The sequence below is a fragment of the Diceros bicornis genome, chromosome 18, assembly GCF_020826845.1.
Source record: "Diceros bicornis minor isolate mBicDic1 chromosome 18, mDicBic1.mat.cur, whole genome shotgun sequence".
NCBI lineage: Eukaryota > Metazoa > Chordata > Mammalia > Perissodactyla > Rhinocerotidae > Diceros > Diceros bicornis.
Window position 1 is genome coordinate 47,142,963 of NC_080757.1, and position 24,769 is coordinate 47,167,731.

The following is a 24,769-nucleotide window of genomic DNA, read 5'->3' on the forward strand; positions in this document are numbered from 1 at the left end:
ATCGTGCTCACCACCAATAGTCTGGTTTTTGTCCATCACCATACATATGTGCCCCTTTACCCCTTTTGCCCACCCCCTCGCCCCCTTCTCCTTTGGTAACCACTAATCTATTCTCTTTATCTGTGTGTTTGTTTGTCTTCCACATATGAGTGAAATCATAGGGTGTTTGTCTTTCTCTGTTTGGCTTATTTCACTTAACACAATACCCTCAAGGTCCATCCATGTTGTTGCAAATGGCACGCACAATCAGGTATTTCTGATGCCATGTTTGTGCGCGTCTGCTTGAGACAGTCAATATTTACTTCCTAAGACTAACCCAAACTTCCATTAAATTCCTTCTGATATGGGCCAAATCCAGAGAGAGATGATCAGGTGGGTTTACACAAAGACAATATCACAGTCATAGTTTCCTCTTTGTTTTCCCCACTGTCCATCTTCCCAGCCAGCCGGGGTTAGGGGCTCCCTACACATCTCTCTCTTCTTACAAGAACTCACTGAGGAACACAGTCTGGTCAAACCAACCAGTCACGTTGTGTCAAGCTTGTGCAGATAACTCCTATTTCTTTAACTTGGTCAAAAAGGAGGAAGTTCTCTAAATGACTCAATGCTTAGGCTCCACTGGGCTTCCTTGCCCCCCTCTCTGCTTTCATTTGGGAGAATGTGAAGCCACGTGAACAAACTGTTCTTTGGGGGTGTTTTTTCTTTGCTCACGTATAAGGCTCACTTACCAGTTTGAAGTTTGAATCTCCAAACCAAAACGTGATGTGGAAAAAGAGTTTTCTCGTGGTTCTTTTCTCTCTTTCAGTTCACAAGGCTGCAATGGATTGTGAGACCATGAAAAAAACAAACGGTAAGTTTCATTTACTTCTCTCTTGTGCTAAAACCGTTTTCACCAAAATAGTGAGATGATCAGCTTTAAACATGATCATTCATGAATAAGTTTTTCTATGCTTTTAGATGAACAACAGAAGAGTAAAAGTCTTTTCCATTACCTACTGTTTATAATGAAATGATTCTAGGGAGGGAGTTGGAACATCTTTCTGGAGACTCAGAGACAAAATATTGAGATTGTTTTTACATTGAAATGTTTCTTTCTCTGTTGTTTTTCAATTAGAAAATCAACACACAATCGTTGTAAAATAATTCAAGCAACACTAAAAATACATATTAGGAGGCAGTTTATTGTCATAGAGCTAGACTAACCAGGCTTGTGGTCTTAATCCTGGTTCTACCGTTTTCCAGCTGGCAGCTTGGGCACCTGAGACAACCACGTTAAGCTTAATTTCTTTCCTCTATGAAGTGGGGCTAATAAAAGCACCTACCTGGGAGGGTTGTCGTGAGGACTGAGTGAGACAAGGCATGTCCCTCTGCACAGTGCCTGGTGTATGGGGATCCATCGATAAATACTAGCCCAGGTTGTTGTCATTACTATACAAAATGTAACAGCTCTGTTACACACACTCCAATCCCTCTCCCCTCTCCACTTCTGGAAGCAACCGCTATTAACAGTCATTTTCTTTTCAATATTCTAGTCAACAAACTCTTCTGTGACTTGTCCTTTTATTAATTAACAATATATCACAGACATCTTTCTAAGGAGTAGATGTAGATTTAGCTCCTTTTTTCACAGCTGCATGGCATTTCATAATATGACTCAGCCGTAACTCATATAACCATCCCCCTATTGATTGTTCCATTTTGTTTTATAATATAAACAATGTTGCAATAAACATCCTAGTACAAAACACCCTTTGTGGACACATGAAAATCTGAAAGCATCTCTGTAAGATAAAGTCCTAGAAGTGAAATTGCCAAATCAAAGGGCATGTACATGGGCCGGCCCTGTGGCTTAGCGGTTGGGAGCGTGCGCTTCGCTGCTGGCGGCCCGGGTTCGGATCCCGGGTGCGCAACGGCGCACCGCTTCTCCGGCCGTGCTGAGGCCGCATCCCACATACAGCAACTAGAAGGATGTGCAACTATGATATACAACTATCTACTGGGGCTTTGGGGGAAAAATAAATAAATAAAATTATTAAAAAAAAAAAAAAGGGGCATGTACATTTGAATTGTTACCGATACTGCTAAGTTGCCCTCCCAGTATGCCGAACCTGTACATGGTCGCCAACAATGACCACTCACATGGGTAGGAGTGAGTTTCCCACCTCCCCTCCAACAGTGGATACCATCAGTTTTTAAATTTGTGCCAGCCTGATGAGTAAAAAATATCTCAACATTGTTTTAATTTGCAATTACCTCACCATTTGTGAGGTTGAGGTTTGTTTTTCATATTTATTGGCCAGAAAAGCTCCAGTACTCCCACAGAAAGGAAATTTAGGGATGACTATCTGGTTGGAGAGAGAAGAGAGGGCTTATCTTGAAGCTGAGCTTACGTAAGACTGAGAAAATGTTAACTGTCCAGATCAAAGAGTGGGAGGGGGTTGACCGCATTTTTGAGGGGTCTAAATCCCTCCTCCACCCAAGGCATCCCTTGCCCCTAGTGCTATTTAATGGCCACTTGCATTTCTTCTTCTGAGAATTATCTATTCATATTATTTGCCTGTTTGTCTTTTTCTTATTGATTTGCCATTGTTTACGTATACAAAAAGAATCCTTTGCTTTCATTTATATTTTAAGTATTTTCTTTAGGCCGTCACTTGTCTTAATTTTGCCATAGAGAAGATTAAAGTTTTAGAGTAGTCAACTTTTTCAGTCTTGTCTTTATGGCTCTTAATTTGTGTGTCTTCTTTGGAAGACCTTTTCCCACCAAGTGATATAGAAATATTTCCCTATATTTCTCTTAATTCTTTTATAATTTTATTTTTTTGTATTAGATTTTCTGATAGTTATTTTTTCTCTTGGCATTTTTAAATAATAAAATACAAACACACAAGCTATCAAAGACTACTGGGACCATGTCAAAAGGACTCAGGAGCCTATTTGGAGATGCTTCCCATGGCCAAAAAATGGGACAATAAGAATAATAACTGCAATGTATTGAAAAACATCAAATATATTTAAATCTATGCCTTCTGAATGATTCTTATACAAAAAATAAAAGAAAAATATTTCACTGTTTTAAGATGCTGGGAAACAAATTTATTATTTTCAAAACTGGTCAATAAAGGGAAAGAACCAAGCATTTATCCTGCTTTTTCTATGCAAATTGTGCCTCAGTGTAACCAAAGAGTTGACAAGGGCAAGTTTCTCTTTATAGAACTATTTCAGATAATAAATCAAGATAGAATAATAGAATTAGTATATCACCATTTTGCAATCTCTAAGGAAATAATGCTTCTGAGTGATTATTGTCAAAGCCTACTAAGAAACAAAAAGAGATAACCAGACATTATGTGCCTCCTATTGGAAGTACACACTAACCTCTATGATGCATTCTTGCTAAATAAAAACTAATCTGAATTTCATCAAGCTTCTGGACAGGGGACAGAAGAGCATGGTACAGGAAACCATGGGAATGTGACCAATAAAATCCAGACCATGGAACACTGCAGAATAAACAACTTCAACAAACCAATTACAGGGAAAAAAAGAGATAGAAAGGCCTATAGATTTAAAAAGACATAAGAAACATATCAAGTAATTACAAAGGACCATTTTAGATCATAAAAAGATCAGACAATTGGGGAAATTTGAACACTTAGATATTTCATGACATTTTAAAAATATTGTTAATATTTAGGTGTGATAATGGTATTGTTATGTTTACACAAGAGTCCCTGTCTTTTAGAGATACAAACTATCAATATCTTCCAAAGATCACCAGGGACACACGTGGTTGAACAACGTTGGATTTATTGACTTGTGGCAAAGAGAGAGAATGCATACCATTGGAACCATGGGACGTCTCAGCAAGAGGGTGTTCGCAGGGACTTATGATAAGATTTGGACTTATGTTAGGTGATTTGGAGGAAGGTTCAAAGCTGCAGGCTTTACTCAGGATTGGATTCTTTCAGGAAGTGGGAATAATGATATGATTGGGTGTCCTAATAATTCTTAACTAAAAGGCTAGAAGAACAGAGCAAGGCTAAAGCTCTGACTGATGAAGAAGCAGCAGTCACTCATCTGAGCCAGTTTAAGGGGATGTTTGCCCATTTTTGTGGTTTGGACAATGTTCGTGTCTTTACCTGGGTTCAGACATGATTACAGAGTCAACTTCTTTTTGTCTCCATCCAACATGGTCATAGAGTGGCCTTGTCTGGTATTGGTGTTCTAGCTGTGAGTGACAGGTCAGATCCTTGTCAGGTCAGTTCCCAACTGGCAGGGGCTGCTTTTCTCTTTCTCAATACTGAAATTTATGAATGAAATAGTATGCGGTCTGGGATTTGCTTTAAAATAAAGGAAGGGAGTGGGGGCAACTGAAACAGGACCCACCACAAGTTCATAATTGTTGAAGCAGGGATAATAGGTCTATAGGGGATCACTATGCTCTCTTCTCTACTGTTATGTTTTAAATTTCCCCAAACAAAAAATTTAAAATAAATAATGGACAAAACAAGCCACCAGACATAATGTTTGGTCATAGAACCTGGAACTTTAATATTTCTAAGTCAGCATAGCCAGTCTTAAGAGAGTCCATTTCATACAAACTCCCAGTTATAAAATAAGTCATGGGGATGTAATATACAGCATGAGGAATACAGTCAATAATATTGTAATAACTTTGTGTGGTGACAGATGGTTACTAGACTTATTGTGGTGATCATTTCACAATGTACATAAATGTTGAATCACTATGTTTTATACCCGAAATTAACATAATACTGTATGTCAACTATACTTCAATAAAAAATATATATGAAAATAAATAAAATAAAACAACTATGTTTTCTGGACACAGCAAAAAAAAAAAAAAGAGTGAGAGAGTCCACTTCAGGCCCTCACTGGCAGGAGAGGGAGCAGGCACAAAAGAGCTTGTCAAAGCCACCCATCTCTCACTGGGAGGGGCCTCTATGGGCGCTGAGGCTTCCTCACACACTGGTCAGCCCGGCTATGCAGGCAAGAAACGCTCCCCCTTGGAAAGTTCACCGGGAACCGTGTCTCCACCACCTTGACCCACAAAATGTGGCTAGACAACCGCTGAGTTATTATCAAGGGACGTTAACAAGGACTTTCCCTTGTGTTATTTTGTTTTCCAGAATTCCTTTCTCCGAAGTTGTCCTCAAAAACGGATGCAATCATGCAGGGTCAAAATGTATCTCTAATTTGTTCCAACGAGAACAAATCACTACAGATCACCTATGATTTGTTTCAGGGTAAGAAACACCTGATAAACCAGCAGAGAAAAGGTGAACCCATGATTTTTAACATGAGCATTTCAGAACCCCAGGATTTGGGCCCCTACAAATGCAAAGCCCAAGTTTCTAACTGTTCAAAATACAGTCAACAGTTCAACTTCATATTTGTCGGTAAGTAGGGTGCTCGTTCCTCGGGGGCTCTGTGATTTGTGAGATTCTTTCCTGTTCTGTGATGGGCTCTCCATTCCCCTTGCGAACACTCACTCAAGAGCCTGGAAAGTATGTCAGTGAGATCCTTATTCTTGATCATTCTTTTTCGCTTTCTCTCCCAAAGACTTTTGGCTGTTTCAGATAATAATAGCTGATTGCCTTAGACAAAAAGTCTTATAGCAACAATTTGGAAAGTTGCTGAGATCTTTTCTAGATGCTTTACTTGAATTCTCATCATGGACGCAAAAATGACTTTTTCTCTGAAGACTCAAGTAAGAAGTCTTAGAATCAGTGTTGGACCATATGGCAAGAGTCTTGAAAGCCTTAGGCTTTTTCCACCTGCTTCTCTTTGTAGTGACCATTGGCCAGCATTTCTCCTGCCCAACCACATCTTATTACCGCTATATTTTTCTCTCCCATCTTCCCACCCCAAGCCTCTCACAACGTAGCATTAATGGCCTCATCGATGAAGGTGATCTTGATAATGGACTCCGGGGAGAGAGAGAGAGGGTTTCCAGGTAATATGTGTACATCGTACCTGGAGACTTCTAAACATAGGAGACCTAACTTACTGATGAAATTTCTTTAAGTGATTTTCTAGGTCTGTGCTCTCCACTATGGTAGCCACTAGGCAAGTGTGGTTGTTTAAATTTAAACTCAAATTAATTAAAATCAGATGAAATAAAAAATACAGTTCCTCAGTCTCATTAATCACATTTCAAGTTCTCATTGGCCACAGGTGGCTGGCGGCTGCTGTATTAGACAACACAGACATAGAACATTTCCATCATTACAGAAAGTTCTATTGGACGCCTCTACTAGAGGTCAATGGTTCTTAGCTTTTTATGTTATAACTGTCTTAACAATCTAATAATGATGGATACTTGAATACTCAAGAGACTGCAGATGCAAGTTTCTGCATAAGGCTTTAGGGGATGCCCTGGGCTCTGGATTAGAACCAACATCTTACGACAATTTTGAGCACAAACTGAATAAAAGCCATAATTGTAAAAGAAATGTGAAGAAAGGGGAAAACTCTGCAAACGTGGTCCTGCGATATAGTGGATAATTTTTGTTTTTTGAGGAAGATTGGCCCTGCGCTAACATCTGTTGCCAATCTTCCTCTTTTTTTTTTTCTTTTTTCTTCCCAAAGCCCCAGTACATAGTTGTGCATCATAGTTGTAGAGTTGTAGCTCTTCTGTGTGGGACTTGGCTTGGCTTGATGAGCGGTGAGTAGGTCCGCACCCAGGATCCGAACCGGCGAACGCTGTGCCACCTGAGTGGAACACGCAAACTTAACTGCTACGCCACTGGGCCGGCCCCTGTAGTGGATAATGTGAAGGCAGTACCCTAGCTGATAACAGTCTCTGGTGGTCAGACTTTTGCTGGACTGGGCAGCCTGGTATTGCTGAAGGAGCAATGGAATGCTCATCAGGGAACTGGTGTCCCTCTACCTTCCTGTGCAACTTTGGATATTCCATTTGGATATACCTTAGATATATCTCCAGTCCTCAATTATTAAAACATGAATTGAGAAGATAGGCAGTATGACCCTCACATTGTCTGATTTTAACTCTGGATGAGAATCTCAGGCCATGGTGGGTGGAATGGGGTAAGGAGGGTAGGCATTTAATTGGCAGGGAAAATATCTGATTGCCCTTCAAATCACTGAGATTCAGTGTGAGAAAAGATGGCAAGACCCACCATTGGTGTGGAGTTCCTCTGTTCGAATAACAGGGGCCTACATTCCTGTAAGAAATAAGCCCAGTCTTCAATGGTTTATGAACTTAAAGGTTGAAGCCTTAAATCAACTGATTGAAAAACCCCAAGTCTTCATTTCCTGAGCTTCTGTCCCACAGATACATATAAAATCTCCCCACATCCTGTCTTCCAAGTAAATGCACAGGTTTCCTGCAATCTGTTACAGTGATTACACTGCCCTGTAGAACTGTTTTGATAGATTATAAAACTGTATCATCTTCATTTAGGTCAGATTAATAGGTATCTGAGTACCTACTCTGTGCAAGTAATTGTGTTGGGTGCTCCCAGGGTTTCCTTGAGGCCTAAGACATGATCTTGTCCCCAACCCAGGAGGGTATATGAGCCATGAACACAAATTCATTAATCATTGATTCACTCATCAAATATGCAATGATATCCTAGATGTGCCAAGCCCTGGATATACACTAGTTCCTGCCCTGGTGGAGTTTATAGTCTAGTTGGGGAGATGCAAAACCCAAGTACCAAAACAAATAAGTTCATAACCACAAACTGTGTTCATTGTTATAAAGAAAAAGAAACCGACACAGTGATGGAGAGAAGCAGGGGTTGAGGGAGGGATCTACTTAGACAGGTAGTTAGGGAAGGCCTGTCAGAGGGGATGACACTTAAGTAGAGCCCTGAAGGATAAGAAGGAGATAGCTATGTGAAGAGACAGGGAAAGAGGGCTCCAGTCAAGGGACAATAGCCTGTGCAGGGGCTCCAACTTGGGAAAGAACTTGGCTCGTTGGGAAGGACCTAATAGGATGCTGGTGTGGCTGGAGGTCAGCTGAGGGGAGTGTGACCCCAGGTGAGATGAGACTGGAGAGGGAGGGGGTCCAAATCAGGCAAGGCCTATGACCTAATTTATCATCTTCGGAGTGAATTCATTCTAGGTGGGGCAGGGCAAGAGTAGAGGTTGGGGACTGGTTGGGGACTGGTTTGTCATCCAGGAGACAAACGATGGTGGAGATGGACAGAAGTGGACAGATTCAAGATATATTTTGGAGGAAGAAACAATAGGACTTGCTGATTGATTAGATTTGGAATCACAGGTAGTGAAGCTGAGGAAGGAATCAAGAATGACTTCCAGATGTCTAGTGTGATCAGCTGATGAGAAGTGGTGCCGGGCCGGCCCGGTGGCGCAAGCAGTTAAGTGCACGCGCTCCGCTGCAGCAGCCCGGGGTTCGCCGGTTTGGATCCCAGGCGCACACCAACGCACTGCTTGTCAAGCCATGCTGTGGCGGCGTCCCATATATAAAGTAGAGGAAGATGGGCATGGATGTTAGCCCAGGGCCAGTCTTCCTCAGCAAAAAAAAAAAAAAAAAGAGGAGGATTGGCAGATGTTAGCTCAGGGCTGATCTTCCTCACAAAAAAAAAAAGAGAGAGAGAAGTGGTGCCATTTACCAAGATGGAGAAAAATGCAAGTTGTTGTTCATTGGGTATAAAGTTTTGCTTATGCAATATGAGTAAGTTCTAGAGATCTTGCTGTACAACATTGTGCCTATAGTTAACAATACCGTACTGTGCACTTCAAATTTTAAGAAGGTAGATCTCATGTTAACTGTTCTTACCACAATAAAATGAATGAACAAATAAAAACATTTTTTAAAAGACAAGATTTTAATATATGTTTAAAACTGTATCTACTGATTGATTCATTAACTAGCAGATTAACTAGAATTCAAACGGGTTCTGTTGAGGTGACCATGAGACATCCAAGTGGATCATGTAATAAGAGGTAGAAAAAGTAATATGATGAGGGGTCCAAGCACTGGAGGAGGCAGGGGAGGAGTGAGCACTTCTGCCTGGAGTGTTTTATGGGGACCTGTTTCAAGGAAAAGTTTTATGGGGAAGGTAGCAGCTGAACGAGCCTTAAGGCACCCTTTGAAATTTTTTAATATAACTTTTTTAATGAAGAGTTTCAACTATCCCCTGATCACCCTGATGCTGTGATGCCCTGTACCAGTCCTTTACAAACTCTCCAAGAAGTTTACGTCTTTCCAGTCCCTTTAGATAACAATCCTTGGTCCAGTTTAAATCATCTCATCTCAGAGAGGAGTCCATGCTCTCTGCTTCCTCATGAATGTTTCAATGCCTCCTTCCTTAAAATTACAGGAGGTAGATTTCAGTTCTGTAGGGAGAACATCCTATTGGTGCTATTCCCAAAGTTGCTCTGTGAGGCCACCATCACTGGGTGCCACTCTGTTGAGGATGCTACCACAGGAATTCCTGCTCAGGGGAAGGATGGTGCAAGGAGACTCTAAATTATTTTATTTTATTTTACCTATACTTTGGTCCCCATATTTCATTGTTTCTGTGCCAAATTGATATTGTTAAAAAAAAAAAAAAAGCATCTGCTCAAGAGTTGGCCCTGGCTTTGCCATTTACTAACTGTGCGACCTTGGGCAAGTCTACTAACCTCTCTGAATCACAGTGGGCTCATCTGTGGAATGGGCATGATACTATCCACCTTACAGTATTGTTGTGAAGTGAAATGAGATAATGTGGGTAGCAAGCCTGGCACATGATGGATACTCAACAACTGTCCTTCTTTTCCTATAATACTCTCTTATTAATGAATTACATAATAAATCATGTGGCTGGATTCGCCCACGAAGTAGGGTATGATCTGACAGATACCCTATTTCTTATTTCTGGTTGAGAATTTGCCTTGAATCTATTTATCAGGGTTACTTCCTGTTTTTGGGAGGAAGTGGAATGTAATTGTACAGCTGAACTCTATAAATAAAAATACAGTTAGAAAAGATAATATTTTTAGATTTCTTTGATTAAAAAAAACTCACTATAATCTTCTAAGGATTGTGGGCCGGCCCTGTGGCTTAGTGGTTAAGTGCGTGTGCTCCGCTACTGGTGGCCCTGGTTCGGATCCCGGGCGCGCACCGATGCACCGCTTCTCTGGCCATGCTGAGGCCACGTCCCACATACAGCAACTAGAAGGATGTGCAGCTATGACATACAACTATCTACTGGGGCTTTGGGGGAAAAAAAAAAAAAGGAGGAGGATTGGCAATAGATGTTAGCTCAGAGCCGGTCTTCCTCAGCAAAAAAGAGGAGGATTAGCACAGATGTTAGCTCAGGGCTGATCTTCCTCACACACACACAAAATAATAATCTTCTAAGGATTGAGAATAAAGCACCTCTCAACTTCATACTTGGAACTGAATCTTTGATAACATTATGCTCATTATCAACAATAAACAAATTGTGAATTTTTTTCTTTTTTTTAAAGATTTATTTATTTATTTTCCCCCCAAAGCCCCAGTAAGGATGTGCAGCTATGACATACAACTATCTACTGGGATAGTTGTATGTCATAGCTGCACATCCTTCTAGTTGCTGTATGTGGGACGCGGCCTCAGCATGGCCGGAGAAGCGGTGCATCAGTGCGCGCCCGGGATCTGAATCCGGGCCGCCAGCAGCGGAGCACGTGCACTTAACCACTAAGCCACGGGGCCGGCCCCAAATTGTGAATTCTGATGATGGTAAGTTTGCACTCTGATCCCTTAAAGCAGAGAGACACTCTCCACCTTCTGACTTTCTCAGGACCGAGCTCATGTTACACGGCTTCTCAAGAAGGGTGTCATTCATCTTTGGGTCCACAGCCAGGAATAGAGTAGGGGCTCAATCCATGTTTGTGGACTGAGTGAGTGAACCCAATCTGCTTATCCCTTTAACATGCACCTTTATTTTTCTAGAACCAGTGACTACACCAGTGCTGAACATTAGTGCCATTCAAACAGAAACAGACCAATATATAACACTACGCTGCATCTCATTTAATGGCTCTCTGCCCATCAATTATACTTTCTTTGAAAAAGACATCGCCATATCACCCACTATTTCCAAGAATGTCAGGGAGCCTGCTGAATTTAACTTAACCAAGAGGGACACTGGAGAAGGGGAAGAGTATAGGTGTGAAGCTAAAAACAGATTGCCTGACCATGCAGAATACAGTCGACCCTTCACCAGGCCCTCAACAGGTAAGGGCTACCTGAGCTCTTTCAACAGGATCTGGATTTGCTTCCAGAAACTGCAGCTACTCCTCTGCCCGCCCTCTTCCCACTTTGGCCACCTGCTTCCAAATGCCTTTCCTTTGATAGGGTCCACACAGACTCTGATGAGGTTGCTTTCTGCCATAAAGGAACCATAGAAAAGCCTAGAAGCTGGGGCAGGAAGGGACCTTGTAGTGAGACTTCCTGACTGGACTCTGCTTCCTGTCCTTACCTTCCACCGCCCAGGTTCTAAGCAATCACAGAATTTGCGTCTCTCTTGGACCTGCAGGTCTCTTGACTTTCTTTTGCTTTTTCATCATTTTTTATTGACTTATAATACCTATATCCACCTGCTTGGCTGCTTATTGCCCCACTGCTAATGCTTGGTGAGGCTAGACTTCAGTACCACCCTTAGCTTGGGCGAGAAGGGCCTCTGTCCCAGTCCTGTTTGGGGCTGCTGCTCTGGTGCTTGTTGGCCACGCACCTTCCCACAGGCTGAGGAGTCCAGGGGGCCACGGGAATGTGCCCACTTGGACCCTATATCTCCACTTTTCCACATCACACTCTGGGTACCCGAACCAAAATTCCCTACCCAGTCAGATTAGAACCATCTTCGAGGGCCTGCACAAGTCTCTTTCCCAGCTCATCCTCCCGAGGGTGGACCACAGTGAGGATGTGGGCATGCCTGGACCCGAGTCAAGGCACCTGTTTGTTGGGGGTGTGGATGGCATTTGGACATGCAGGCTGGGGGTCCACGTGCATGCGAGGCCCCTTAGGGTGCAGGTCAGAGCCTGGGTGGGAGAGAAGTGGGCCAGGCCGGGGCTGGGGCTGGCTCTCCCCGTGCTGTCATGTTCCAGCGCAGAACACAGAGGAGTCTGAGAATTCTAGATTCAAACCTGGCCTGCCGGGTCCTTTTGAAGGGACAGTGGTCAAGAGAGGAGAAGGTTAGAACAAAAACAAGGTTAGCAAATGCAATAGGCATGCTTGGTCATTGAATACTTCACCCGGCTTCATCCTCAGAAGAACAGAGCCCACACACACCCTGGTGTTCACTAAGTTCTAGCAAGTGAGGCAGCTATCAGAGTCAGGCCCCAGAGTCAGGCTTTTGCCTACAAATCACAGCATTTCCAAGATGTGTGACCTTAGGAAAGTCACTTAACCTCTCTTGAGCCTTATTCTACTCATTGTAAATTGGGAGTGATACCAATGACATAAATAAGGCAACACATGTAAAGTGCTCAACGCAGTGTCTGGCATGTAGTTAATACTCAATAAACAGTAGCTGTTTGGGTGACATAAATCATGCCAATGTGACTAAAGGCTTTGCCCAGTAAACAGCCAGGCTGCACTGAGGCTTATGACCCTCACAGTGTGGCCAGTAGTCAGTCTGTTAAATGCTGTGCTGCTTTTCTCTCCCTCATATGACCCCTTCTGGAAGATATACTTGGTCATGACTTAACTTGGTCACTGACTAACAAGTCAACTCTCAAGAGTTGCAGGTGTCCATCACATACGGGGCCCAGGTGTATAGTAACTGGTTACCTTGGGAGACAGTGTGATCGCTCTTTCCAGAACATTTCACAGTTCAGTGTCATAGGAAAAGAACGCTGTGCAGTGACCAGCGAATGCTGTCTTCTTCCAGGCGCAGACGGCTGTCCTTTCTGCCTGCAGCTACTGCTTCCGGGGTTATTACTGCTGCTAATAGTAATAATCCTAATTCTGGCATTTTGGATACTACCAAAGTACAAAACAAGTAAGTTCTTTAGGAGCTTTTCCACTGTTTTCCATGGGTTTTGGATATGGACAGCAGGGAAAGGGTGAGGAGGAAGGGAAAGGGGAATCAGAAATGGGATGTGAAGAAAATGAAAAGAGAAGGAAAAGAAGCGAAAGGGAAAGGTAATGAAATCAATTTCCTGCACAGTTCACGCATAGGCTGGTGCTCATTTCTCTGGTAAAAGCCTTTCTTATTATTTTTTTTTTTTTGGTGAGGAAGACTAGCCCTGAGCTAACATTCATTGCCAATTCTCCCTCTTTTTGCTGAGGAAGATTGGCCCTGGGCTAACATTTGTGCCCATCTTCCTCTACTTTATATGGGACCCTGCCACCACATGGCTTGACAAGCGGTGCATCAGTGCGCACCCAGGATACAAACCTGAGAACCCTGGGCCGCCAGCAGTGGAGCGCGTGCACTTAACCACTACGCCACCGGGCTGGCCACAAGCCTTTCTTATTTAGATTGCTCATGGGTGTGTGGCCTGTGCAGTCACACAGGGCCCTGTTACGCTGTGCAGTCACTTTCTTAAAATTCTTAATACTTTTTTTTTACTCTTTTTTAAATTATTTTTTTAATTGTGGTAAAATATATATAACAATAAAATGTACCGTCTTAACTACTGTTAACTATACAGTTCAGTGGCATTAAGTACACTCACATTGTTGTGCAGCCATCATTACCATCCATCCACAGAACTCTTCATCATGTAAAACTGAAACTCTGTCCCCATTAAACAATAACTCCCCATTCCCCCTCCCCCAGCTCCCGGCCACTACCATTCTACTTTCTGTCTCCATGAATTTGACTACTCTAGGGGCCTCATATAATTGGAATCATACAGTATTTGTCCTTTTGTGTCTGTTTTATTTCACTTAGCATAATGTCCTCAAGGTTCACCCATGTTGTACATGTGTCAGTCTATCTTCATTTTTAAAGATGAAGAATATTCCATTATAGATAGATATAGATATAGATATACACTTTGTTTATCCATTCATCCATCGATGGACACTTGGGTTGCTTCCACCTTTTGGCTATTGTGGATAATGCTGCTTTGAACATGGGTGTACAAATCTTAATAATATCTTAACAAGAGGCCCTTATTTTCACCTTGCAGTATGCCCTGCAAATGATGTAGGTGGTCCTGATTGCCAGCTCCTCAAAGGCAAAAGCTTTGCTTTGTATTTTTCAGCATCCTCACTGGGTCTGCCACTGGGAGGAAGCTCAGCACATGAAGACAAACAGAGCATCCTTCCTCTCTGCCCCACCTGAAGTGCTGCATCAGGCCCCAGTAACTGCTTTTCACTCTACACGTCTTATGACTCCCTCCAGTTACAATTTCAAAGTGGCCTTTTCATTTGGCACACAAGAATGGAGGAATATCGAGATCTGCACAACAGACAGTTAGTGTCACAGCATCAGCACCCACCAGCGAGCTGAGGGGCTCTGAGTGGGCTCCTTTGCCTGCGTGAGCCTCAGTGTTCTGACCTGTAGAATGGACCCAAAGGAGATAGTGTATCAGAACTGGGGAGAGAACTAAGTGATCAATGTTGGGCTCCTGTGCCTCCCTCCATGTCTAGAGAGTCATAACTCAGAGAAGTCAGGGACTCAGTTGACACAAAACTTGAAAATAGATGTCAAAATTAGTACATCTCATACATTTTTAAAACCTGTCTCCCCTTCCTACAGAAAAACCCAAGGTCTTGCAAAAGTGGAATTAATATTCTTGATTACTCGCCAGGGCTAAATAGAACTCAGCTGGGTAATTTACTATCTCTTACAGATATTACAAAGCTTTTTACAGACTGTTCTTCTCAGCAAAGGAAAGAAAATGTGTCTCTGGCCATCTCAAACGTAATCTGATAGTCAAAGGATGCTACTTGCAGAGCTGGGAAGATAAAGGAGAAGGGTTCCTGGCTTGGAGAAGCAGGAGCAATGGACTCCTTGCTGAGTCCATGGTTTTCCTTCGATAGACAACAGTTTAGGTGGTTGGAGCAGGTCATTCTTTCTTTCAGAACTTTGGGGAATTCTGCTCCTTGGCAGAGGAGATGAGAAAAATGTGGCTGAATTCGTTTAATTTAATGATTCTGCACCAATTTATGTAGGAAAAGCTATGAGAGATAATGCACCCAGAGACTATGGATATACACCCAAGGAAGTTGGAATATATGCAAATATCTGTCAAAATCAAGCAGGTAAGAGAACTTTGTTGAGTATTTTGGTTGGTTTTAGGTTTTTGTCTTTTTTGTTTTTTTAAGCTCATACAGACACATGGTTAAAAAATTGAAGAAAAGGAATAGAGAACAATGTCTCCCTCCCACCCCTGACACCCAGTCCCACTTTCCAGGGGGCAACAACCAGTTTCTGAAATCCTTCCATAGATATTCTATGTGTCTGTTAGCATCTAAACAAACAGTAGCATTGGTAGCACGTCACAGATATGCCATTCTACACCTTGATTTTTTCACTTAACATATCTTGGAGATTTTTTCTATTAGTTCAGAATGATCGGCACTGTGTTTCAATCTCTTTTATGACTACCTCTTAAAGCAGGCATCATACACTGCTTGAGGGTAAATAGACCCAAGCCCTTGGCCAACAATGAGAAAAATCCAAGTCAACATTGACTGAGGGCTGGCCATATTCCAGGCACGGTGCTAAGCAATTTGCCTGCCCTGTCTGATGCAAACACCACTAACTCCCAATTTACATCGTTCCCATTTTACAGATGAGGCATCTGTGCCAGGCTTGGAACCGAGGCAGTGTGTTTCCACAGCCCAAGATGGTAAGCGCTCTCTGCAAAGCTCAGAGGCTACACGTCATTGCAAGGGCAGCTGGCTAAGCCACTGCCCTCAAGTGATCAGAGATTTGAATTATAGGCCCAATATCTCTGCTCTTTGTCTTTTGCCCAGGGACTGGACACTCCCAGGAGATACACTATGCGACCCCCGTGTTCCAGGAGGTGGCGCCAGGAGATCAAGGTGAGCCGCAGCTTGGGATAAGAGATGCTATCGAAATGAGACAGTGGTCCCTGTGAAGCCACCATACTCCTGGGTTTTAGGATCCCAAGGATGGGATCGATGAGGGCAACATGCACACCCCAGGAAACCAAGAGTGACCAATACCACGGATCCTAACAAATCTAATCTCATCAGGAGATGGGTGGGTGGGGAGGAGGGAAGGATGTGGGGGGAGAGTATCATATAAAAATTCCAGAGTGGGGGATGCAGGTGCACTTCTAAAACGTTTTCAATAATAAATTATTTAATGTAGTCCAGGAAAAAACAGTTCATACTTGGTTCTGTCAGTCCACCCAGCTACTAAAATTGGATTTCTTAAATAGCCTGTGTGGATATATATCCTAAATTTGCTGCATTATTTTCTCTTTTATATTTCAGAAGCCTGTAATGATTGTAAAACTGGATATGTCTATTCTGAACTCAACTTCTGAAATTTAAAAATACAAACTACATCTCAGGGTAAGATGCTTTTTATGAAGCTGATTTACATGAAGAAAAAGCAAACTTGATTGACACTTAAAAATGTTTCACCTGGTTATCTAAAGCGAATGACTGTTTCATGTTTAAACAGTATTCCCTTGGCTCATTCAGGTACACCCAATCCTGTCATCAGACAACAGTTTTGTCTGTTGGGATCCTGACTGGTGACAGTTTTTAAATACTTTTGCTATTTTTAGGCATGGACCGTTCTTCCCATTTCCATATAATTAAAAAAAAACAATTGTTAGACCACTGTGCTCTTCATAAGCACATCCTAGAAGCATTGCAATGATCATCTTCTGGGTTTCCCCGTTCCCATGCCCACTGAAGGTTGAGAAGCAAAAACACAAAGCAAAAACCAAGTCTATATTCTAAAATAAAAACTGATGACCTTGAAAATAGATCTGAAGAAAATAGTGCCTGCAGACCCCATGGGAGGAAGGCAAGCTTACTCAGCAAGTACACATTCTTACCCGTTGCCATTTAAATTTTCTCTCAGATTTTAGAAGGCTGCGAAAATATTTATATTGACTTTCATGGGCTTTCTCAGCCCTCAAGATTTAGCTAATGTCAAAGGCATGTCATTGTGTGCTGCATTTCCCATCAGTGTTCTGTGCAGGGAACAGCCCAGAGTTGAGTTTGGGGAGAAGGGAGAATGGATTAGTTTCCTAGGACTGTTGTAACAAATTACCACAAACTGGTGGCTTAAAACAAATTTGTTTTCTCGTAGTTGTGGAGGCCAGAAATCCAAAATCAAGATGTGAGCAGGGCCCTGCTCCCTCCAAAGGCTCTAGGGGAGAATCCTTGCCTTCTCCAGTTTCTGGTGGCTCCTGGTGTTTCTTGGCTTCTGGCTGCATAACTCCAATCTCTGCCTCTGTCTTCACATGGCCTTCTCTTCCTCTGCCTTTTTCTTATAAGGACACTGGTCATTGGATTTAGGAAACACCAGGATTATCTAGGATGACCTCATCTAGAGATCTTTAATTACATCTGCAAAGACTCTTTTTCCAAATAAGGTGACATTCACAGATTCCAGGAGTTAGGACATGGATTTATCTTTTTGGGGAGCCATGATTCAGCCCACTACAGGGGACAAAATGATTTCTGGTTTGAATCTCTCATCCTAGGAGTTATAAGTAAAGGCCAATAAAAGCCAAGAGGCATCTCTAGGGTTCCAGACAAACAAAACAACTTGATCAAAATTTTTCTGCTCTGCTCTTCTTCTGGGGATTGCCTGAACCTCAATCTTAATTGTCCCCAACAATAGACCTCTGACTGGAAAAATTATAGCTATCAGTTATTAGACACTAACTCTGTATAACATCCTATAAGACCAATATTAATTTGCCCTTACAAGTAAGGAAACTTAGACTCAAATGAGGGGGGTAATTTTACAAGGTCGCCCACAGCTTGTTAAGTGGTTGAACTGGAAGTTAAATCCTAGCAAAGAACAGCAGAAGCACTGGCCATGGGAAGGGATACTGTACACACATGTCCAGATGAATTTGAAGATTGTGTTGCCATAAAGCAGCATTTGTGAGCATAATTTCCAGCCCCCCACACTGATATTTTTATTTGGAGGAAATCGGTATATCACAGAAGCTAAGAGTGTGGGGGGCTCTGGAGTCAGACAGACTGAGCTGAATCCGGGCTCCATCATGTGCTGTGTAACTCTGGATAAGTTACCTAACCTCTCTGGGCTTCAGTTTCCTCATTTGGAAGGGGAGAGAGAGAAAGAGACGAGAAATAAAACCTACATCATGGAGCTGCTGTGAGAATTAACTCAGGTAATGACTGTAAAGAGCTTGGAACAGGGCCAGGAATATAAGAACTCAAAAAAGGCTAGCCATTCATGGTATGATGAGGGCTACTCTGAGTCTACTAATTGGCTGGTCCCCTTAGAAACCTTTAAGTCTTTGAAGTCATAAACTTGGCAACTTGGCCATCATTGGCTTCTTCATCTATCTTAACCTCAGCTCCTTCTTGAAGCAGAGCCTGAGACAAGGACTTGGGTGCAGATAGTTTATATGGGAGGTGATCCCAGGGAGCAGGAGTGAGGGCCCAGGGAGAATGAGACAGAGAAGAAAAGAACCACCACAAGGGGTGGAGAGGAGCTAGCAAATTAGTGACCGTATCAGCAACTAACTGATCCTGTTAAGATCTTCCAAGGTCGTGAAGTCCAGAATGCCTCTAGGGTTCAGAGAATGCCCTGAATTGATAGCCTCTCATTTTCTCCCTGCAAAGCTTCTAAAGCAGTTAGTAGAAACCAACCAACTCCACAACACATAATTACCATTGCCCCATGCCTTTCAAGTGCTCGCACTATTGCATAACCTAGTGCTTCACTTTCTACCTCTGCAGGGTAAAGTCTTGGTAACTGTGAAGCTATGGCATGTAAGGGGTATCACCACTCCCCTTACCACTGGCAACAGGGTCCTTGTTGCCATCCATCCAGGGAATAATTCCATTTCCCAGGACTGCTTTCTACAACCTTGTGATCCTTTGTCTTATCCTGGGCTAGCCCTGAAAGCAGAGTCTGAGATAAGGCCTTCTGTGCAAATAATTTATTTGGGAGGTGACCTGAGGGAATAGGTGTGAGGGGCTGGACGAACAGCCAGTACAAGGGTGCATTGTTGAGTTGGGCATTGCTGTTGGCAACTGGGGCTTGATCCCACTGGAACGTTCTGGGGAATGAAAGAATGTCTCTCAGAATTGTCCACTTGAGGACCAACAGTGAGAGGCATTTGTCCATTAGCTTCCATCCCCCATTAACAGAGGGTTGCCCAGGGAAGAGATGCCTCCCCCACTTCCAGGCTATGCATGTGGGCATTCCAAGTGAGCTTCCATTGGTGTCTCACCCAGGGCCCTGGAAAGCCCCAGGGCAGAAAATGAGTGATATGTGTTGTACACTTGAAGCAAGAAGCTGTCAACATAAAGTGAAGCCTCAGATGCAGTTAGAATCAGAGGTGAGACCCAGAGGATCCGGTGACGCAGGATACAGAGATGGCTGGTACGTCATCTCTCAACATTCCCCTTATAACAACCATAATAACGACAATAATAGTAACTGCCTTGTGTTGAGCACACACCAGGTTCCAGGTGCTGTGAACTGCTTTGTGTCCTTATCCTCAGGTAGTTCCCACAACAACGCCCTCCTCCCCAGCTCCCACCTACTGACTTCCCGCTCCACCTTACCGTACCCTGCACACACATTCAGCCCTACCCAGTGGCTTCTGGATTGAATAGTTTAGGAAGGGAAGAAGAGGAAAAGGCAGAAGAACATCTATTGGTTTCATTTTAACAGCTACTTTTTTTTTTTTTTGGTGAGGAAGACTGGCCCTGGGCTAACATCCATGCCCATCTTCCTCTACTTCATAAGGGATACTGCCACAGCATGACTTGATAAGTGGTGTGTAGGTCTGCACCTGGGATCTGAACCTGTGAACCCTGGACCACCAAAGCAGAGCACATGAACTTAACCACTACGCCACCAGGGCAGCCCCTCAATAGCTACTTTTTGTGTGTGTGTGTGAGGAAGATCAGCCCTGAGCTAACATCTGTTGCCAATCCTCCTCTTTTTTGCTGAGGAAGATTGGCCCTGGGCTAACATCTGTGCCCATCTTCCTCCACTTTCTACGGGACGCCGCCACAGCATGGCTTGACAAGCGGTGCATAGGTGGGCGCCCGGGATCTGGGCCTGCGAACCCTGGCCGCAGCAGCGGAGCATGCGCACTTAACTGCTAGCCACCAGGACTGCCCCTGTCAATAGCTACATTCTTTTGATGTCCAGAAATTTCACTTTGGTTCTTTTGCAAATCCGAATTTTTTTTTTACATTTCATTTGTATTTTTATTTGCATATATCTGCATAGATTTACATTTTAATGAAATTGGAATTCTAGTATACATGTGATTTCGTATCCTAATTGAGAATTTCCAAGCTAAATGAAAATTCTCCTAATGCATGATTTTTAAATAACTGCATAATATTCCAATATATGGATATGGGTTTTTTTCAGTTATTTTATTGAGGTCATAATGGTTTCTAACACTGTGTAATTTCAGGTGTACATTATTTACCAGTTTCTGCATAGACTGCATCATGCTCACAATCAATATTCTAATTTTTATCTATCACCATACATATGTGCCCCTTTACTCCATTCATCCCCTAACCCCCTTCCCCTCTGGTAACCACTAATCTGTTCTCTTTATCCACGTGTTTGTTGATCTTCCACATATGAGTGAAATCATACATCGTTTTTCTTTCTCTGTATGGCTAATTTTGCTTACCATCATATCTTCAAGGTCCATCCATGTTGTTGCAAATGGGACAGTTCTGTCTTTTTTTATGGCCAAGTAATATTCCATTGTATATACATACCACACCTCCTTTCCATTCCAGGCCCTTGGGTTGTTTCTGCATCTTGGCTATTGTCAATAATGCTGCAATGAACGTAGGGGTGCATAAATGTATTTGAATTGTTGATTTCAAATTCTTTGGATAAATATCCAGTAGTAGGATAGCTGGATCATATAGTATTTCTATTTTTAAATTGTTTTTTTTTTGGTGAGGAAGATTGGCCCTGACATCTGTTGCCAATCTTCCTCTTTTTGCTTGAGGAAGATCCGCCCTGAGCTAACATCCGTGCTCATCTTCCTCTTTTTTATGTGGGACGCCACCACAGCATGACTTTTTTTGTGTGTGTGTGTGTGTGAGGAAGATCAGCCCTGAGCTAACATCCATGCTAATCCTCCTCTTTTTGCTGAGGAAGACCGGCTCTGAGCTAACATCTATTGCCAATCCTGCTCCTTTTTCTTTTTCTCCCCCAAGCCCCAGTAGATAGTTGTATGTCATAGTTGCACATCCTTCTAGTTGCCCTATGTGGGATGCGGCCTCAGCATGGCCGGACAAGTGGTGTGTTGGTGTGCGCCCCGGATCCGAACCCGGGCCGCCAGTAGCGGAGTGCGCACACTTAACCGCTAAGCCACAGGGCTGGCCCCCACCACAGCATGGCTTGATGAGCAATGTGTGTAGGTCTAAACGTGGGAGCTGAATCCACGAACCCCAGGTTGCCAAAGCAGAGCATGCGAACTTAACCACTATGCCACGGGGCTGGCCCCTGTATCCTTAACTTTTAAAAAAAATCTCCACTGTTTTCCACAGTGGCTGCACCAGTTTGCATTCTCACCAGCAGTGTTATGAGGGTTCCCTTTTCTCCACATCCTCTCCAACATTTGTTATTTTTTGTCTTGGTAATTATAGCCATTCTGACAGGTGTAAAGTGATATCTAATTGTAGTTTCCATTTGCATTTCCCTAATAAATAGTGATATTGAACATCTTTTCATGTGCCTGTTGGCCATCTGTATATCTTCTTTGGAAAAATGTCTGTTCATATCCTTCGCCCATTTTTTGATTGGGTTGTTTTTTTGTTGTCAAGGTGTATGAGTTCTTCATATATTTTGGAAATTAACAGCTTGTCAGGTATATGATTTGCAAATATTTTCTTCCAGTTGGTGGGTTGTCTTTTCATCTTGTTCAAGGTTTCCTTTGCCTTGTAAAAGCTTTTTAGTCTGAAGTAGTCCCATTTGCTTATTATTTCTTTTGTTTCCCTTGCCTGAGTAGACATGGCATTCGAAAAGATGCTGCTAAGACCGATGTCAAAGAGTGTACTGCCTATATTTTCTTCTAGGAGTTTTATGGTTTCAGGTCTTACATTCAAGTCTTGAATCCATTTTGAGTCAATCTTTATGTATGGTGTAAGATAATGGTCTACTTTTATTCTTTCGCATGTGGCTGTCCAGTTTTCCCAACATCATTTATTGAAGAGACTTTCCTTTCTCCATTGTATGTTCTTGGCTCCTTTGTCAAAGATTAACTGTCCATAGATGTGTGGTGTTATCAAATCCACATATTGTTTAAACTTTTCTTGTGAAATAGAGCCCACATTATCAGAAAATGCATAAAAACGTATGGGTGCAGTTTAATAAGTTATATCAAGTGAACACTAGTGGTGGAGTGTTCCAGCAGCCCAGGAGGCCTCTGCCTGCCTCTTCCCAATCACAACCCCATTTCCTCAACCTAACTACTCTTTTATGGGAATCACTTCTTTGTTTTTCTTTATAGTTTTACCACCTAAGTATGCATTCCTATACGCCATCTTCAGTTTTGCCTCTTTATGAATTTAATATAAATGGAATCATTGCATTTATTCTTGTGTCTGGCTGTTTTTGCTCAGCGTTATATTTGCGAGATTTATCCATGTTGCTGCATGTGGCTGAATTCATTTATTCCATTACTGAATAGTATTCCATTGTTTGAATATAAGTTATCTATTCTACAGGGTTGTTGTCAGTTTGGGGCTATTACAAATAATGTGGCTATGACCATTCTTACGCTACGAACATGTCTCCTGGTTCCATGTACATGCAATTATGTTGAATACAAGTAGGAATGGAATTACTGGGTCATGGGGTATGCTCATCTCCAATCTGAGCAGATAATGCCATACTATTTTCCAAAGTAGTTCTTCTACCTCTTCCTTCCCACAAGCAGTATGCAAGTCCCCATTCCCCTACATCTGCACCAACACTGCCACTGTCTGTCATTGTAATTGAACCATTCTGTGGGCATATAGTGGCATCTCATTGTGATTTTAATTTGCATTTTTCTGATGACTAATTGAGTACCTTTTCCTATATTTATAGATAATTTGGATTTCTTTTTTTAAGAAGTGCCTGTTTGAGGCTCTTAGCCTGTTGTTCTACTGAGGTGTTTTGACTTTTTCTTATTTTTTAATAGTTGTGCTCCTACACTGTAGCTTGATTTTTCACTTTCTTAATAGTGCCTTTTGATGAAGTTTTAATTTAAGAACTTAGTTTGTCTACCTTTTCCTTTATGATTAGCGTTTTTTTTGCATATGTGTGTCCAGATGAAGAAATATTTTCTCAGCTTGAGGTCATATAAGTATTACTGTGTATTACTATCTACTAAAGGCTTTTTTAGTTTACTTTCATATTTCGGTTTACATCCACTTGGAATTGTTTCTATGAGATGTGAAATTGGCATCATATTCCTTCCTCCTCCCCTGCATGGATATACCTGGGTGCTCCAGCACTGTCTACTGAAAAGACTGTCCTTTCCCCACTAAACTGCAGTGTCATCTTTGTCACAGATCAAATGTCCATATATATGTGGGTTTCTTTCTGGGCTTTAGATTGTTTCATTGTTCTGCTTTTCTCTCCTGTATTAATACCATACTCAGCTTTTAAATATGTCTTGATAACTAGAAGAGCAAATTTTCCCATCTTGTTCTTTTTAAGCACGTCTTAGCTATTCTGGACCTTTTGCATTTCCGTGTTAATTTTAGAGTCAGCTTATTACTTTCTTAAAGAAAAAAAATTAACATAACAGGGATTTTGATTGATATTGCATTGATTTTTATAGATCAATTTGGGGAGAATTAGCATTTTTAAAATAGTAAGTCTTCCAAACGACAAATATCTCACCATTTGTTTATGTCTTCCTCAATTTTCTCAATGGTGTTTTATCATTTTCTGCATAAATATTGTGCACATTTTTTGTTAGATTCATTCCTAAGTACTTGATGTTTTGATGCTATGCTAAGTTGTATTTTTATTTCCTGTTGTTGATATATACAAACACAATCATTTTTCTTGGTTGACTCTGTATCCAGTAACATTGCTAAACTCTCTTTTCAATTTTAATAATTTATCTGTAGATTTTCTTACAATCTGGAGTCCAGAGAACTACTGCTGCTACTGCTACTGTTGTTGCCTCTGCCACAACTGCCTCATGCCAGAAACTGGAGCCCAGACAGTGTAATGTGGACCTTTGCCACTGCAGACATTAGCTTCTCAGCAAAAACCACCACCTCCTTCTACTTTCCAGATCCTGGGCATTTGTATCAAATTAGTGGAAGATATTCACAGCCATACCATGGCAGCAAGGGAATTGTAATTTTTTAGGTTTCTGATTCCACCAAACAGGAAGAGGGTTATGATGTGGCTTAAGAGAGCCAATCAAAACATCTACCACACTTGCCAAAATCTCAATCAAGACTGAGGGTGAAATAAAGATATTTTAAGACAAAGACTGAGAAGGAGGTTTTCTAATCACACGTTCTCACTGAAAGAACTACTAACAACTAAATAGTGTACATGATGAAGAAGGAAACTGAATACAGAGAAAGGGTGTAGGATTCAAGAGGTTTATGAGTAAATATAAATGAAAGAGG

At 42.1% G+C, this 24,769-nt stretch overlaps 1 protein-coding gene across 1 annotated transcript; it reads left to right on the forward strand.

Moving 5' to 3' along the window:
• Window positions 1-620: 620 nt before the first annotated feature.
• On the forward strand, window positions 621-24,343 carry MILR1 (mast cell immunoglobulin like receptor 1). Its single transcript, XM_058561395.1, has 9 exons — window positions 621-850; window positions 5,154-5,423; window positions 10,940-11,224; window positions 12,879-12,989; window positions 15,116-15,205; window positions 15,739-15,795; window positions 15,923-15,991; window positions 16,409-16,489; window positions 24,254-24,343. Exons 1-8 carry the CDS (start codon window positions 763-765, stop codon window positions 16,459-16,461), a joined length of 1,023 nt encoding a protein of 340 aa, XP_058417378.1. The 5' UTR covers window positions 621-762; the 3' UTR covers window positions 16,462-16,489; window positions 24,254-24,343.
• Window positions 24,344-24,769: the final 426 nt, after the last annotated feature.